General features: G+C 43.4%; 1 protein-coding gene across 1 annotated transcript; it reads left to right on the top strand.

Annotated features, from left to right (window-relative positions):
- Nucleotides 1-2,988: 2,988 nt before the first annotated feature.
- Nucleotides 2,989-17,793, top strand: Noxred1 (NADP dependent oxidoreductase domain containing 1). Its single transcript, XM_038337120.1, has 6 exons — nucleotides 2,989-3,145; nucleotides 6,598-6,797; nucleotides 9,448-9,628; nucleotides 10,181-10,332; nucleotides 11,512-11,734; nucleotides 16,995-17,793. The coding sequence occupies exons 1-6, from the start codon at nucleotides 2,991-2,993 to the stop codon at nucleotides 17,182-17,184; spliced, it is 1,101 nt and encodes a 366-aa protein (XP_038193048.1). The 5' UTR covers nucleotides 2,989-2,990; the 3' UTR covers nucleotides 17,185-17,793.
- Nucleotides 17,794-18,135: the final 342 nt, after the last annotated feature.

The following is an 18,135-nucleotide window of genomic DNA, read 5'->3' on the forward strand; positions in this document are numbered from 1 at the left end:
AGGGAAAGCAGTGAGGGAGGGAAGATGGCTGTAAAGTGGGGGACAGTAGGGCTGAGCTAGAACAAGAGTCCCTGTCTGAGTCAGGGTTCCAGCGGTGATGAAATCGGGACCAGGGTAACTTGGGAAGGCTTACACTTCCTTATCACCATTCATCAAGGAAGTGAGGACAGAAACTCAGACAGGGCAGGAGCTGATGCAGAGGCCGTGGAGGGGTGTTGCCTTCTGGCTTGCTCCCCCATGGCTTGCTCGGTCTACCTTTTTATAGAACCCAGGACCCCCAGCCCAGGGATGGCACCACTCATAATGGACTGGGCCCTCCCTCACTAATCTCTAATTAAGAAAATGCCGTACAGGCTTGCCTGCCACCTGATCTTATGGAGGCATTTTCTCAATTGAGGGTCTCTTCTATCCGATAACTCCAGCTTGTGTCAAGTTGATTTAAAACTTGCCAGGGCAGTTCCAGAGTGGGACACATGCTCCAACCTTAGTAGAGTAATATCCTGCAGGAGCAGCTGGTTTTTTGTCCCAAAGTCGAAGATGCCCTGGCCCAGGAGTGAGCACTGAAAGAGGATCCAGGAGCAGGCCGAGCAGTTACAGCCAGCCAGCCAGAGGAGGAATGATGCGGCCCTGCCAGCTGAAACGGGAACTGGTTGCCATTTCATCCCTACATTCTAGACTCTCCACAAAGACATCCCAGAAACAGGAAAGAAAGAGGCTCTAAGACACATTTCAGTCCAGCCAAGTTCACATCACAGCTACAACACAGAGTCCCCGTTTTTGAGGATGTAAGAAAGAACGCCTAGAATTCATGTCTGCAGGGTGCTGCATTGGTCCTGCAGGACTGGCAGGTTTTGAGTTCCTCTTTCCTTTGGAACAGGAAACAATGCTTGCAAGAGTAGGATGTGACATTACTATGTCACATTCCTGTAAGAGGGGATAGGAGAAGCCAATAGATGGCAACTAATGATACAATTATATATATTATGTATATAACATTCTGCCTCCGTGTATGCCCACAGGCCAGAGGAGGGTGCCAGATCTCATTACAGATGGTTGTGAGCCACCATGTGGTTGCTGGGAATTGAACTCAGGGCCTCTGGAAGAGCAGCCAGTGCTCTTAACCACTGAGCCATCTCTCCAGCCCTACAATTACATTTTTATGAATTGTCTGAAATATATAAATTTATATGTAGGAAACATTGGTGAATCCAAGAGGTTGGAAGTGGGAAGGAATTAGGAGTAATTGCTTAATGCAGATATAATTTCTTTTGCAGCATATAAAAATGTTTTTGAAACAGAGGTAGTCACACAACATTCTGACTTAATGAAGAATTGTTCATTTTAGAATGAATAACTTTGTTACGTGAAAGTCACCTATTTTTTTTTTTTTTTTTTAATCTAATGAGATTTAGAGACTGGGTTGTTTAATCTCTGATTTTAGCCTTGATGGCTACAAGATTGATTACTGAACATAAAAAGACTGGGTAGTGCCAAGGGGTAGAATAGCCGCGTGACAGAGCGCTCGCCCAGCAGACGCAAGGTTCTGTCGGTTCAGCCCCAGCGCCTCACATTTCCTTTACAGAGTGTTCTGTATGACACATTCCTGCAGTCTCACCTGCATGGAGACTGAGTCACGAGAGTCATACTCAATGAGTCGTCGTCTCAGAAAGGGACTGAGGGTGTTGTTACCCAGCATGCACAGTTCCCAGGTACTAGGGGGAAATCATTAAATATCTGCTTTTTGCTGTTTTTGTTTGTTTTGTGTGTATGTGGTGTGTGTGTGTGTCAGAGAGAGAGAGAGAGAGAGAGAGAGAGAGAGAGAGAGAGAGAGAGAGAGAGAGAGAGAGAAACACTTAGAGAGGATTCTCTTTTCACCTTTAGGTGGGTATTGGAAACTGACCCCAGGTCACCAGGCTTGCATGGTAAGCACCTTTACCTGCTTAGCATCTCACAGGCCCTGTCATTTATTTTTTTAAAGCAGTGCTAAAAATGTAGATATACTCCAATCTGGAAGGAAAAAAGAAGGCTAGTCAGATGGCTCACTGGCTGCTCTTCCAGAGGTCCTGAGTTCAATTCCCAGCAACTACAACCATATGTAATGAGATCTGGTGCCCTCTTCTGGCCTGCAGGAATACAGTCAGAACACTGTATACATAATAAATAAAATTTAAGAAAAGAAAAAGGAAAACAAATAGAAATTGAGGATCTTCTGTGGGGGAAAAGTAAGTTCCACCCTGGCTTGGGATAGCATTCCTCCAAGTAGCGAATGAACTGTGTCTTCCTCACATTCAGGCCAGGAAAGTTTGTAGCCATGTTTTGCTCCTAAGACCAGAGAATAGAACGAACTGGTTGCTATGGAGTTATAATAACAATTCTCTTGGGTGGCTCGCCTTACATATGTAGTTTTCAGCTGCCCAGACCAGACGTCCTGAGGAGTAGGGCGTATCTCCGTTGGTAAGAGATTATGTAGATTGGTTTGTATATGTCTAGGTTTATTTTCTAAGATTGCAGTGCCCACGCTGTAGCTAAGGGATCAGTAATACCCAGTTTGGGTTCTTTTTTGCCCTACAGAGAACACAGAGTTTACTCAAAGTGGAGATTTTCTTGGAAACAAAGTTCTCTGTGATCAGCAATATTTCTAAAGCTCACAGAACGGAAGAGGAAAGCGCCAAGCAATGAGAACCCCCGAAACCTACCTTTATCCTAACTCCTGCTGAAAAATGCACCCGTAGCCAGTATGGATAAATCTTCCTGTGAATTCCCTTTCAGGTTCCATGAATCCAGGGTTCATGACCCGTAGGTATTAGGACGCCTCTGGAAAGAGAGAGCGCTGAAGCCCACCGCCATGAGGACACGTGACCTAGTCCCACATCAATGTGACTTACGCCCTTGCACTTGAACCACCTCCCCCCCCCCCCCCCCCCCCCGTTCTCCAGGGTGGGGAGTCATGTTGTTTGGTTTCTGTCCCTGCAGGAGATGGTGGTTTGGAAATGAATATGCTAGACAACCTTGAGTCCCTGAAGTTTGAGTACGGGATTCCAGAGGATGAACGCTACTGGCTGTACTTGCAGGGACGGTATCGGGGACTGATGATCAAGGGCTGCGCTCACGCAGTCTTCTTTTGCAAACTGTTCTGTACTTTGAGGTAAGCTAACTGATAAAGACAAGCATCGCTGCTGGGTGCCCAAGGGACTTGCACTTTTTAGACTGGAGGTTAAATTTGGCAGGAAGATTGTTTTTCTACCAAGTCCAGTCCACATTCAATCACTTCTCATCTGAAATGAATGGCAAAATCCATTCAAGGATGTTTTGTGCTTAACATAGTAAAGTTTGGGCTGGTGGTGATTGCTAGGCAGAGGGTGGCCGAATTATTCCATTTATTCACACATTTACTCCCCCACACCACCAGCTCGCCTTCCACGGCACTAATGACCAGTCACCCCTTGTCTGTTACTTGAGGTAGAGGCAGTTCTATCTTCTGAGACTGACCTAATAGTGGGTGACAGGAACAACTGGACGAGATCAGGGAAACATTATACCTGAACAAGTAAAACTATTAAACCAACCAGGTTCTTGAAAACAGTAACTGAAATGAATGAATTCACCAGATTGTGAGTGTTACAGTTCTGGAGGGAAAGGTATCTTGACTCATCGGGAGGTCAGACTATACCTGAAGTTGGGGTACAGTGGGTATCTGTCTCTCTGCAGGATGTAGTAACTCTGCTCCTCTATGAGAGCTGAGCTCTCCTCTGTTCCCCTAAGGGAACGTGGTAGCAGAGCTAACCATTTCTTCTGCTCTGCTCAGCGCCAGGTCACTCTGCTAAAGGGGAAAATCCCTGAAGAAATGTAGCCATCTCCTTCAGCTCCAGCAAAAAGCTACTCTTTTCTGCTCGACCCCCAAGGAAGTTTCCTAGCAGATGTAACTGTTTCTTCTGGGTTTTTTGTTTGTTTGTTTGTTTGTTCTGCTCAGCCCCCTTAAGAGAACATCTCAGTAAAGGTTCTGCTCTGCACTGGTGAAAGAACTTAACTCAAAACTATTTTAAAAAAGAAGGCTAGGGTGGTATAGGACAGCTCACAACTGAACAGACAGAGGGGTCTTATATATGGCTTCTTAGGGGCAGAGTAGTTTTCCCAGGGAGAATATTTTCTTCTCTCTCTCTCTCTCTCTTTCTCTCTCTCTCTCTCTCTCTCTCTCTCTCTCTCTCTCTCTCTCTCTCTCTCTCTCTCTCTCTCTCTCTCTCTCTCTCTTGAGACAGGGTTTCTTTGTGTAGCTTTGGAGCCTGGCCTTGAACTCACAGAGATTTACCTGCCTCTGCCTCTCTCTCAAGTGCTAGGATTAAAGGTATGTGATACCATCACCCCGGCAAGGGAGAATATTTTTTGCTCAAGGATTGGTTGGTTTTGTGTTCAGTTGGTCAGGGGCAGAGTTGGCACTGGTTTCAGGGCCAAGCTTTCTTTCACTTTTTAGTTTTTTGGCTCTAGTTTTAGGACCAGGGCGTATTTCTTTCACTGGCTCTGGTTCCAGGGTGAGAGTGTGTTTCTATGACTCTGGTTTCAGAGTCAGGGTCAGGGTGTGTTTCTTTGATTCTGGGTTTAGGGCTAAAGTGTTTCTTTCACTAGTCTGGTTTCAAGGCCAGGGTGGGTTTCTTTGGCTACATTTTACCCTACATTTATAAAGACCTCCTGCAACTCAGCAATGAATTCAACAACCTGATTTTTAACCTAAGACTTCTTCAAAGAATGTATAGAAATAACCAACAGTTACACAAAAGGTTGTTCAACATTGACACTCTTCAGGAAAATGCAAATCGCAACTGCAATAAGATGTTCCTTTATACCTGTTAGAACAGCCGCTATTGGAGCACCAGAAATGAACAAGTTTCTGCTCGACCGCCAAGGAAGTTTCCTAGCAGATGTAACTGTTTCCTCTGGTTTTTGTTTTTGGTGTTGTTGTTTGTTTTTTCTGCTCAGCCCCCTTAAGAGAACATCTCAGTGAAGGTTCTGCTCTGCACTGGTGAAAGAACTTAACTCAAAACTATTTTAAGAAAGGAGGAGCCCAGAAGAGTGGATGTAGAGAAATTGGAACATTTGTTTAATGTTGGCAGGAGTGAAAGAAGTATAGTTACTACGAAAATTAATCAGGATTGCGTAAGATCAAGCAACCCCATTTCTGGGTATATACACCCTAAGAATTCCCAGAGATATTTGTATGCCCGTGTTCACTGCAGCCTCATTTAAGGTACCCAAGACGTGCAAGCAATTTTAATGTCCGTTGATGAATGGGGGTGACAGTTAATGCTCCTCGCCATGATGGACATGGATTCTAACTCTCTGGAACCAGGAGCCCCAAGTTATTGCCTTGGTCATGACATTTTACCACGCAATAGAAAAAGGAGCTAAGGCAACCCTTAAGATACTTTTTTTTAAATTTATTTATTTATTATGTACACAATATTCTGTTTTGCATGTATGCCTGCAGGTCAGAAGAGGGCACCAGACCTCATTAAAGATGGTTGTGAGCCACCATGTGGTTGCTGGGAATTGAACTCAGGACCTTTGGAAGAGCAGGCAATGCTCTTAACCGCTGAGCCATCTCTCCAGCCCCCCCTTAAGATACTTTTGTTAGGTATAACAGTAACAAGATGGATATATAATGGCCAATAAGAGAGCTGTGTTATATATGTGGAGAGTGGTGGCTCACACCTGTAATCTCAACACTCAGCAAGCAGAGGCAGGGAAATCAGGAATTTAAGTACAGCCTGGGCTACATGAGAGTCTTTCCAAAACAAAACAAGAAACAAATCACATTATATACATATGATGAAATATTACTATTTGACCTCAAGAAGGAAATTTTATAAGCTAGGAATTACATGAAGCTTGAGGATATGTTCCCAAGTTCAAAATGTTAATGCTGCACGATTCTGCCTACATGGTGTCCTTAAAGGTTTTTTTTTTTTTTAACTTTTTTTTTCTACCCTTAAAGGTTTTTAAGTTTTAAAGTTTTTCTGATGGGAAAACAAACTGCAAGTAAAATGGTAATTTCCAGATGTGGGGATTGGAAGCAAGCCATTCAGGAATATAAAGTTTCTGTTTTGCAGGGATGCAAAGGGTCTAGATATCAGTTGCATAGCAACGTGCCTAGATGCAAACATACTGTGTACTTAAGATGGTGATGATACATTCTAACCGACAGCTGTGTGCCCAGCAAGTAGACCATAATGCTAAAAGAATTGGTCCATGTGTGCTTTGCATCACCATATAATGTATAACAGTCATCGTGATGTTCAAAACTAATAAAATATGAGAGATACAAACTTCGTGTTTAAAGGTCCAGGAAAATTCAAGATATAAAAACAACAAAAAAAAAATACTTTCATTGGTAAATGTTTCCAGTTTTGGGCCCTTGGAAAAGTGATGTGCTTTTTCAGGATGAAGGTTTTACTCCCTACTAGGACTGTAGAAATGGCCTTCAATTGAAATGTCTTGTTTCTGAAGTACTACTTTGTCAAGAAAGAAGAAATAAACAAACCTTAGAGACTCCTGGGGAAAACTATAGCATGCACATGCGTTTGTGTGTGTTTGTTCATTTTCTAGAGAACTATTACACCAGGGCCGGCACACAATACAGCCTCGGGCTGTATCCTTTGATGCTGCCTTCGAGGAGGATGATTCGTTAAAAGTGGGCATCATCGGATGTGGCCACCTCGGGAAGCAGCTGGCTACCGTCCTGCTGAGACTTGTCCCCATCCCTGCTGAGAGCCTGCACATCTCCACTCGGAGGCCCGAGTCCCTGGGTGAGGAACACTGAGTGTAGACAGTAGGGGTGGGGCTAGTAGCTAGCGTTAACAAAGCTGTTTGGAGAGGTCCCTTTAAAGCAAGGGTTCTCTGCTTGCTGGCCCTAAATTTTAAACTTGTCAAGATAACTTTTCTCCACTCATTTATATCTGTTTCTCCTCCCTGTGCCCTTGGTGCGAATTATCTTTCTGGGTATGAGATATGGGGGGATTTTGCATACAGTATTCAAATCTAACTGGAATATTAGAGTCTGAAAAAAAGTCAACGAATATTTCTATTTGTCCTTATATTCAAAAAATGACATCTGGGTATAAAAATATAATGATTCCAGTTATGGATTAGCGTGATAGAAATAAGAACTCTGTTTCTGAGGAAATGGACTGAAAAAGGACCTGTAATAATTCCCAGGGAGAAGGAAATGCTTTCTGTCTAGAGCAACTGTTCTCAACCTATGGTGACCCCTTAGGGGGTCAAATGGCCCTTTCACAGCGGTCACCTAAGATCACTAGAAAATATGGATATTTACATTATGATTTATAACAGTAACAAAATTATAGATATGGAGTAGCAATGAAAATAATTTTATGGTTGGGGATCACCACTGTAGCACAAGTAATAAAAACCCAGAGACAGATTTATTGGGGTTCAGCCTGAAGATCAGAAAAACAAAGCAACCAAACCACTAAAGAGCTCTTAACTTTATGGAATCATCAAACTGAAAAAGAGCGAGTTCTTGTCTCATCCCTCCTTATAGTCCTCTCTAGTGCTGGGATTAAAGGCATGCACCACTACTGCCCGGCCTGTATGGCTAGTTAGTGTGGCTATTTTGCATTCTGATCTTCAGGCAAGCTTTATTTATTAAAATACAAATGAAATAAGGGGGAGGGGAGAGGCAGGGAGGGGAGCAGAGAAAAATGTAGAGCTCAATAAATATCAATAAAAAATGTATAAAAAATACAAATGAAATATCATGACACACCACAACATGAGGAACTGTAGAATTAGGAAGAGTGAGAACCACTGGTTTAGAGGGAGAAATGAGCTACAGAGTTGTGTGCTCTTACCAAAACTGCTCAGAATGTACACCTCAGAACTCTGTGTGGTATCACATGTAATGTACGTGGCAATGAAATGCACATTGACAGCACAAAATAGTACGCATAGTGTAGAAATTTTTTTCTTTCTTTTTCTATCTTTGTTGAGACAGGGTTTCTCTGTTGGCTATCTTGGATCTCACTTTGACAACCAGGCTGGCCTCGAACTCACAGAGATCTGCTTGCCTCTGCCTCCCGAGTGCTGCCTGAGATTAAAGGTGTCTGCCACCATGCTTGGCATCTCCTTCTCCTTTCTAAGTAGTATTGCATGGCATGAGTATTAAAGTTTTTCTTTTCTTTCTTTCTTTTGTTTCCCCCCCCCCCCCCCAACAGGGTTTCTCTGTGTAGTTTTGGAGCCGGTCCTGGAACTCACTTTGTAACCAGGCTGGCCTTGAACTCACCGAGAGCCACCCGCCTCTGCCTCCCGAGTGCTGGGATTAAAGGCACGTACCACTTCCACCTGGCTACAGTTTTTCTTTTTCTATTTATTTGTTAATGGAATTTCCCCCTAATTTTTGGTCACTGCAAATACAGCCTCTATTAATGCTTGGATACAAGTGTGGACTTTTACTTTCATGTTTTTCTAGCAAATGCCTAGAAGCACAATAGCTGACTTGTTAAAGAAACATCTGATGCTTTGTTTTGTTAAGCATCTAATGCCTTTGCTTTCCAATTTAACCTAAGGAAAGATCACATGTGAATTTTTACCAACGCTGCATAAGAACACATTTCATTATGCCATTTTCCTTTTTAAAATTTTTATTTACTTGTATTTTATGTCTGTGTGCACTGCATGTACATCTGCATGCCAGAAGAGGGCATCAGATCCTATTATACACGGTTGTGGATTTGTTCAATTCCCATGTGGTTACTGGGAGTTGAACTCAGGACCTCTAGAAGAGCAGCCAGTGCTCTTAAGCCCTGAGCCATCTCTCCACCCCTTAATTTTTTTTTATCATTTTCAATACTGGAAACTATCCTTTATTTATGTACTTGTATACATTACAAAACTGTTAAACTTTCCCCAACGCCCCCAGTTTCTGTTTACATTTTTTTCGTGCTCCTAATCTTACCCACTAACTCAAGTCAGGAAGCTATCCAACTTTCAGAGAGTCACATAACATCCTGAAGCTTCAGTTGGCTCCTCTATAATATGGGAACCATCCTCCTTGGTCTAGAGGACCCATATGAGAGCTGCCTTAAAGAATACACAGAAATCACTTCATTCATTCATTCTCTGGCTAGTGCTAACTCTACAGGAAATGGAAACAGAATGCTTCTTAAAGATTTTTTTCTCCCTAACTTAAATTAAAATAATAATAATAAAAACACCTTACGTTTGTTCTAAAATCAAGACAAAAAGAACCAGGCAAGAGCTGTAAGCTTTGCCACAGTGGCCAGCTTTGCCCAGAGGAGGGGCCTGTTTTGTGTAACTCACAGAGGCATCCAGGAACAGCTTCTGGTTTCTGTGGCAACGAGGCTTAGGCTGCTTCCTGAGACACATTTGCCTCCATCTCTGCGTTGTGCGCTCTCTCCTTTCCTTTCTCCCTCCCAGTTGAGTTCCAGAAGCTAGGGGTCCAGTGCCTGTATGACAATGCCTCGGTGGCGAGCTGGGCCAAAGTGTTGTTCCTCTGCTGCCTGCCGTCTCAGCTGCCTAATATCTGCTTGGAAATCCAGAACAAACTCGAGAAGACCTGCATCGTGTACAGCTTTGTGTCGGCGATCCCGCTACCCAGGTAATGCGTCAGCGTGAGAACCAACAGCAGAGTCATTGAAGTCTCCCGCCCGCCCGCCCGTTCCCTACCGCCGCCACTATAGCCCTACCTCTTGGAGTTATAGTCATCCTCGGGGAAAAAGGAGGCTGCGTGAGCAGAAAGACCCAGCCAGCTTTTCTATCTCTACCTGCCCCCGACCCCCGGTTTTTACACAAACAACACTTAGAATTGGGATATTTTCCCTGTTTAAAAAGTTAATGGCATATTGTTTCCCAGGTACTCCCCACTCTGCATCCATGAGAAAACAGCAGACAGCATGAAAAGCTACAAAAAATATGTGTCAAGCGTCCTTTTTGTACTCCTGCATCTAGCCGAAAGCTAGGCACATGATAGGAGGATGGTTGGGAGAATCCAATCCATCAGTGCCCTTCGTGGACACCAGGCCCAAGTCATGTCACCGAGCCCTGCTGTGCAGGGGAGGGGGGCTGCTGTTCCGCTTAGCTGCCAGCACAGTAGACTGGATAGCCATTCATTTCCATCTGACGCTGTACTCCCCGTCTCTGTGGCTTCCAGGCTGAAACTTCTAATGAACCACAGCAATATCCTGCGGGCACAGTATCACTTTACTGAGCGTTTTGACGACATCTGGGGAGAGACTAAGGAAATGACAGCTGTTCTCCAAGATCCAGAGGTCATCCGGGGTACCTACCCCTACAGTGATGTTGGTAAATGCTCAACTGTGTAACTACTTCTGGCATTCTCTTGACAATTACCTTTTATGATGGGGTGTGTGTGTGTGTGTGTGTGTGTGTGTGTGTGTGTTGGGGAGAGCACAAAGTAGATACATTTAGTTATTTGAGTTTGGTATGTGTCTTAGGGTTTCTATTACTGTGAAGAGACACCATGACCATGGCAACTCTTATAAAGGAAAAACATTTAATTGAGGTAGCTTATATTTTCAGAGGCTCAATACACTGTCATCATGGTGTGACATGGTGTCACACAGGCAGACATGGTGCTGGGGAAGGAGCTGAGAGTTCTATACCTTGACCCACAGGCAACAGGAAGTGAACTGTGTCACTGGGCATAGCTCAAGCATAGGAGACCTCAAAGCCCGCCCCTACAGTGACACAGTTTCTCCAACAAGGCCACACCCCCTGATGGTGCCACTCCCTCTGAGTTTAGCTGCCAGTTACATTCAAACTACCATAGTATGAATAGAGCTGGATAGGTAAAAGCAGCTTTTTTTTTTTTTCTTTTTTTAGGCAGAGCTGAAAACCCTAATTTTTGGATCCTTAAGTCTGAACTGGAAACAACCAAGGGAAATAACTTATATGAATAAGGGAATGAGCTGGGCTTGGTGGTACCTGCCTATAACTCCAGTCTTGGAGAGGTGGAGATGAAAGAAGCTGGGTGTCAAGGCTTTTTAGCTATAGCCAAATTTGAGGATAACTAAAGCTACATGTGAGCCTGTCTCAAAAAAAAAAAAAAAAAACAAAAAAACAAAAGACAAAAAAAAAAAAAAAACACATCCCAGGAGAAAAACAGCAATAGCAATGACAACAAAAACCAGGAGAACACAATGTCTGGGACAAGAAAAATGGGTTTCCCTCTCATCTTGCAGTATTTCCCAGTTCCTGCTGTGGGCAGGGACTGTTGTAGAGATCCTTCTGCCATTAGCAGTGCCCTGCTCGGTCCTGTCTGCTCCCCTTCGGTGTGATCAGCTCATAATGTGCTATAAAGGGCAAATGGGGCTCATAGCCGGGGAGGAAGAGCGTTCATCTCCTGGCACACCGCTAACCAGTTTAGGAGAGAAGGTGGCCTCGCTGTCCTTCTGTCGGTCTCTCCTGGGTACCCTACGACTTCTTTCTGTGATGTTCACTGTCACTTTTCTTCATGTCAAGGGGGAGTGATCCTCAACATCAAATGGCTGGAGGGGGTGTTCTACGCGGCCATCAACATCTGCACAGCCAGGAGCGTGTTCCACGCCCACATGCTCCAGATCCTCAACAAGCTCTTTCTCTCTGCGCACTTGGAAAGCTGCGAGACAGACAAGGAGTCCTGTCCCAAATTCCAGCTAACGGATTTTTTGAACAAAAACTACGTCAATAGCTTCTTCCATAGAAGGTACGATGTCAGACATCTGGCCATTGGAATCTGTCCCACAATCCTGTCTTAACGGAGGATGCTTTCTGAAAACATTTTTTTGGGGGGTGGGGCGGTGGTGGCACAAACCTTTAATCCTGGCACTCAGGAGGCAGAGGTGTGAGTTCGAGGCCAGCCTGATCTACAGAGTGAGTTCCAGGATGGCCAGGGCTATGCAGAGAAACCCTGTCTCGAAAAAAATGTCTTGGTGGGGGGCTTGGAGAGACCACAGGGAGACCTGTAGGAATTTGTTTTCTCCTTTTGCCACGTGGATGCTGGGATTGAACTCAGATCCCCAAGCTTGGCAGCCAGCATGGTTGTAGAAAGCATCTTTGCCCGCTAAACCATTTAGTCTGCCTAGCTTACTTCTTTGTTTTATCCTTACGCGTTCCTCTCCTCTCCTCGCCTCTGGTTTTGTTTGTTTGTTTGTTTTTGTTTGGGTTTGAGAGTCTCCAGACAGCCCTGGCTGGCCTTGAACCTGATATCCTAGTATTTCAACTTTTCAAATTCCAGGATTGCAAACGTGCCCTGCCACATTTCCTGACCCTGATCTGCGTTCTCCTTTAAAGCTTGTAGAAATAATACACTTTTCTAAAAACAAAACAAAAGAACAAAAAAAAAAGAAAAAACCTTAACCAGTTTAAAAAAAAAAACAAAAAACTCTCCCTGCCTCTTAAATCCCATTTTGTAGATAGTTAGTCATCTTGAATAGAGTATGCTTTGTCCTTTCTTCTAGGCACTAACAGATATTAGTATTGTATTGTAATATCTATGCTAGTATGTATGTATGTGATATGTATGCTTATCTATTACTCCAGTGTTAGAAACATGGAGGCAGAATACCATTTTTGCCTTCTATATCAGCCTAGAGTTCTGATGTTGGTGTTGTCTGCTTCACTTAGGAACAGCAGCCACACAGGCAGCCTTTCAGACACATTATTGTATAAGTTACGAGTTGCCCGGCCTTCCTGTGATAGAGTATAATTCTTCCTTCACCTCAGATTTTGCACGGTGGGCTGCTAGAACATCCCTGTACTCCTTTGAATACGTGGACAGGTATTTCTGCTGGATAAACATACTGATGACTGTCTGAGTTAGAGGACACATATGTACATTATCGCTTAGCAAAACATCGATAACCAGTGCCATATGCGAGTGTCCTCTATTTCTCGATAGCATGGTAACGATAAAGTCAGCCTTTCTGGTCTTTGCTAATCCAATACGGGAAGCTTGCTGCTGCCATTACTAGTGATTTCCATGTCCCCTGACTCACTGGACTCTGAGCTCCTTTTCTTTGTAGACAGCTGGGTACGCCATTCTTCTTCAAGCAGTTGTTCCTCTTGGCTGGCGTGCCTCTTCTCTGATAGTTCCCCTGCTGATTTCCTCTCAGCTCCGAGAGTTCTGGGGATCAACCGTGGGTCCTCTTTTCTTTCATCACCCACACTTGTTCCTGGGCAGTCTTTTCCAGTTTGGAAATTCAATTTTTTTTTTTAAGTTTTTCGAGACACAGTTTCTCAGTGTAGCCTTGACTGCCCTGGAACTCACTCTGTAGACCAGGCTGGCCTTGAACTCACAGAGATCAGCCTGCCTCTGCCCCCCTGAATGCTAGGATTAAAGGTGTACACCACTACCACCACCTGGCTTCACGTTGCCATTTTTACTCTGGTCGCATAAAATTTTCCATTGGTGCTGTGCCTGGCTAACCATGAAGTCGCCATCTCCTGAAACCCGATGTGTGGAAGCACCCCAGTTTCTGTGGGGATCTTATCTAACTACTGCTGCCTTACCAAGTGCTGCAGGCTGGAACCCCAGGACCCCGGACCTAATCATGGAATCCGGTTTCTCTTTCCCACCCTATATTCTGGTCACCTGCTGACGATGCTTTCAGCCTGGGATTTCCCTCACCTCTCTGTTGTTTCGTTCCCTGACACTTTTCGTTTATTTTGTAATTTTAGTGGCCCATATCCTGTAATAACTCCATGAGAAAAGGGTCTATTGGAAGTAATTTTGGAGATTTGTTAGTGTTTGAAAAGGTCTGTGCTCTTACCTACAGTTTTACTGAGAATATGGTTAAGTAGCAGACTGGAGATTGAAATCGTTTTCCTGTAGTGTTTTTAAGCTCTGTTCCATCGTCTTCTGCTTTTGGACACTCTGTTGGGAGCTATGGGGCCTTTCTAACTCATCTTGTTCTATTTTTGCTCTTTGGAGACAAGGTCTCGTCTAGCCCAGGCTGCTCTTGGGCTACTGATCCTTTGGCCAAATTCCAGGTGCTAGACCATTTTACACTTTTTAATCAGACAGTGTCTCACTGTGTATCCTTGCCTGTCCTGAAACTTGCTACTTAAACCAGGTAGGCCTTGAACTCACAGAGTTCCACCTGCCTCTGCCTCCTGAGGGCTGGAATTAAAGTTGTGTGTCAGCATGCCTGACTAGAAGTTGTCATTCTTTATTTTTAAATAATTTATTTGCTTTATGTTTATTGGTGTTTTGCCTGCATGTATGTCTGTCGGGTTCCCTGAAACAAGAATTACAGATGACTGTGAGCTGCCATGCAGGTACTGGGAATTGAACTTGGGTCCTCTGGAAGAGCAGCCAGTGCTCTTAACCACTAAGCCATCTCTCCAGCCCCAAGATTGTCATTCTTGAGAGGCAAGAACTTAACTGATTAAATCATTTCCCCAGCCTAACCCACCCCTGCAAATGATTTTTTTTTAAATATTGTAAAATATAACACATGTGCAGAAGAAGTTAATATTCTGTTTGTGTGGAGGCCCAAGAATGTGAGTTGGCTGCCTTCGACATTGCCTAAACAACAGAACGCTAATGACTTGATGTCTCAAAGCATTGATGCAATAAACTGTTCTAGCTGTCCTTTGTATCAGGTTAAAGCAGCCTTTGTCTTCTTCCCCTTTCTGTATTGGGGTATAAAAGTGCATGGAAGATAAACACAGGTGAGCTCAGCATTCAGTATTCGCTGAGTTGCCCTCCTGCCGCTATCCTGTGTTTTAGGGATTCTTTATCTCAGTTCTTCCTACTTAACATTTTTCTAATCCTCATGCCCCTACCCAACAAGTGGTGTACTTGTTGAAACGTGGTCCCCCAACAGGTCTGTAAATATACAACAGTCTTATGAGTTATTGTGATGCAAATGACCATATCGCCCCGCCCTGGGGAAGCAATGTGCTCAGCTGGGCTTCTCCAGATTTCTCTGATTATGCCTTTGTAAGTTCCTACCTTCCCCCTTTTCTCTGCTACTCTTTTGTCTTTTTGGACCTCTTGGATGGGTCTTCCAGTGTCGTGTTTCCTATTCTTAACACCCTTGACTCCCCTACCCTCCTACTTCTGATTTTCTCGATGCCTTGTTTATGGTAGCACACTTTAGTAGCACATTTTCGTGTCTGCTACATTTTGAACTTCAAAGTGCTGAAAATCTTTGGGTATTCCTTTTGATGCCACCCCCTGCTGTCATTTCCTTACACAATAATCTTAATCTTTTGAGACTATAAAGTATCGTGGTGTTTTTCTCCTCTAATTGGTTTATTTCTTCCAAATTGCTTAAAAATAAATTTTTAAGTTTATTTTCACTAGTATGTTTGTTCTGCCTACATATGTATGTCTGTGCACTGCAGGTGTGTTTATGGTAGCTTAAGGCATAAGTAGCAAAACTTGAGAACAGCCATGATATCCTTTAGCAGGGTCACCACCGAACATCTCTTCAGCCCCTTAAGCTGGCTTTTTAATCATCTTCTCTCTTTTTTTCCCCCTGGTTTTTCAAGACAGGCTTTCTCTGTGTAACCTGACTGTCCTGGAACTAGCTCTGTAGACCAGGCTGGCCTCGAACTCACAGAGATCTGCCTGTCTCTACCTCCTGAGTGCTGGGTGTAAAGGTGTGCGCCACCACCGGGCTGACTACTGAAATTTTTGTTCCTCTAAGTGACTGCATCTCTGCTCTTCCTCCTCATCTCTCTGCCTCTCACATGTGGCTATCACTGTTATTTTTCCTGGAGCCATAGTCTTTCCTGTTCTACAGGGTCACGTACCTGAATCATATATGTAACATGTAGGCTTTTCTTGTACCTAGCAATATACTTTGAAGTTTCTTCTATGTCCTTTCATGGGTTGGTAGCATACTTTGCTTACATACCTAATCATATCCCACTATATTTCACTCCATTGTCTTCCCCTTTGCATGGCTTCTGAGAAGTCAGTTTCTTATCTCTCTGAGACCCTTCTATAGTAAAGTAGTTTTCCTCTGGCTTCTCGTAGGCTTTTGGTTTTATCTTGTAATTTCCTATGATTCGAGAATATATCGGGGTGTAGTTTTTTTTTAAGATTTATTTATTAATTATGTATGTATACAGCATCTGCCTGCATGTATCCCTGCAGGCCAGAAGAGGGCACCAGATCTCATTACAGATGGTTGTGAGCCACCATGTGGTTGCTGGGAATTGAACTCAGGACCATCTGGAAGAACAGTCAGTGCTCTTAACCTCTGAGCCATCTCTCCAGCCCCAGGGGGTGTAGTTTTTGTTGCCATTTTATTGTTGGCATTTATTCTGCTTGGTGGTCTTCACTTGCCGGGATCGATGGCTTGCTATATCATATTAATTGGGGAAAAATTCCAGTCATTATTATTTCAAGTATTCTGCTCCTTTCTCTCTTCCCCTTCTAGTATTATCTGTCTGTCTGTTGTGTGTCTGCCTGCCTGTCTGTCTATCTATCTATTATCTATCTATCTATCTATCTATCTATCTATCTATCTATCTATCAATCATCTATCTATCTATCTATCATCTATCTGATATACATATGCATGTATACATATATAAACCACATATACATCTTTTGAGTTTTTGTTCCATAGTCTTTGCATATGCTGGTCCATATAGCTCAGTTATTTTTATTTATTATGTATACAATATTCCCTCTGCATGTATGCCTGAAGGCCAGAAGAGGGCACCAGACCTCATTACGGATGGTTGTGAGCCACCATGTGGTTGCTGGGAATTGAACTCAGGACCTTTGGAAGAGCAGGCAATGCTCTTAACCACTGAGCCATCTCTCCAGCCCCTAGCTCAGTTATTTTTGTTTTCATTTTTTTCACGATTTCTGTCTGGAAATTTCTACAGTGATACTATATAGTCAAGTTCAGAGAGTCTTTCTTCCATCTGGTGTTTCATACCCAAGTGATTTGTATTAAACAGACTCAAAGAAAGTAACACGATCTTTTTCTCCACCCCAGGCCTTTCCCCTGGTTTGATCTGACTATTGTGCAGCTCAAAGATACGCCTTTTAGCCAGCATCTCTCAGCAACGCCTACTCTCCAGAACCACCTGACTCTAGTATATGCTCAATCATTTGGCATCACCCCAACCAAAGAAGAGCTGTCAGAGGTTCCCGCGGCTTCTCCACCCCAAGAGGATGAGGATTGATAGAGACCCACACAATGTGTTTGAGAATTATACTAATGTCTTGAGTATAGCATAAAATAAGAGGTCCATATGCATCGATATACGTGGGTTATCTAGCTTTTAAAGCAGCCTAGTGCACCGCCTCCCCCATAAGGCCCTTTTAACACAAATTATTTCTCTCCTAAAGGCTAAATCCAAGTAATTATGTCATAATCAGATGATCAAACAGGAAACCTTTTCCCATGATAACATAAAGCTAGAAAATGATACAGCTTGATTCTTCTACTTTTTTGAGTAGAGAAATAAATGTTGGCTGAGCAATCTTAGTTGAATTATGATTAATTTGTGCTTGTTTTAGTTATATTTGACTATTCTAGGATGACTATTTAAAGCTATTCCCATTTAAACCTTTTAAATCTATAAAGCTGTAAAAATATTACTGATGAAGGTGTAGCCCAGCTGGTGGAGTGCTTGCTTGGGATGCACAGAACTGTGTGCTCAGTCATAAGCACCCCCAAAATTTGATGAGGTGGCACCTGCTTGCCACTCCAACACTTAGGAAGTGAAGGCAGGAGGATTGCACATTGAAGGGTGTCCTTGCTTATATAGTGAATTTGAGGCCAGTCTGGGATAGAGGAGACCATGTCCTCAAAAAAACAAAAACAAAAACAAAAACAAACAAACAACAAAAAAAAAACACCAGGGCTGGAGAGATGGCTCAGAGGTTAAGAGCACTGGCTGCTCTTCCAGAGGTCCTGAGTTCAATTCCCAGCAACCACATGGTGGCTCACAGCCATCTGTAATGAGATCTGGTGCCCTCTTCTGGTAAGTAGGTACATGCAACCAGAACACTGTATATATAATAAATTAGTGAAAAACAAAACAAGAACACATACATACAAAAAAAAAAAAAGGCTCAGTAAGTAATGGTGATTGCTACCCCATCATACAAGCCAGATGACCTGAGTTTGT

This window comes from Arvicola amphibius, chromosome 7 (genome assembly GCF_903992535.2).
Source record: "Arvicola amphibius chromosome 7, mArvAmp1.2, whole genome shotgun sequence".
NCBI classification, from domain to species: Eukaryota; Metazoa; Chordata; class Mammalia; order Rodentia; family Cricetidae; genus Arvicola; species Arvicola amphibius.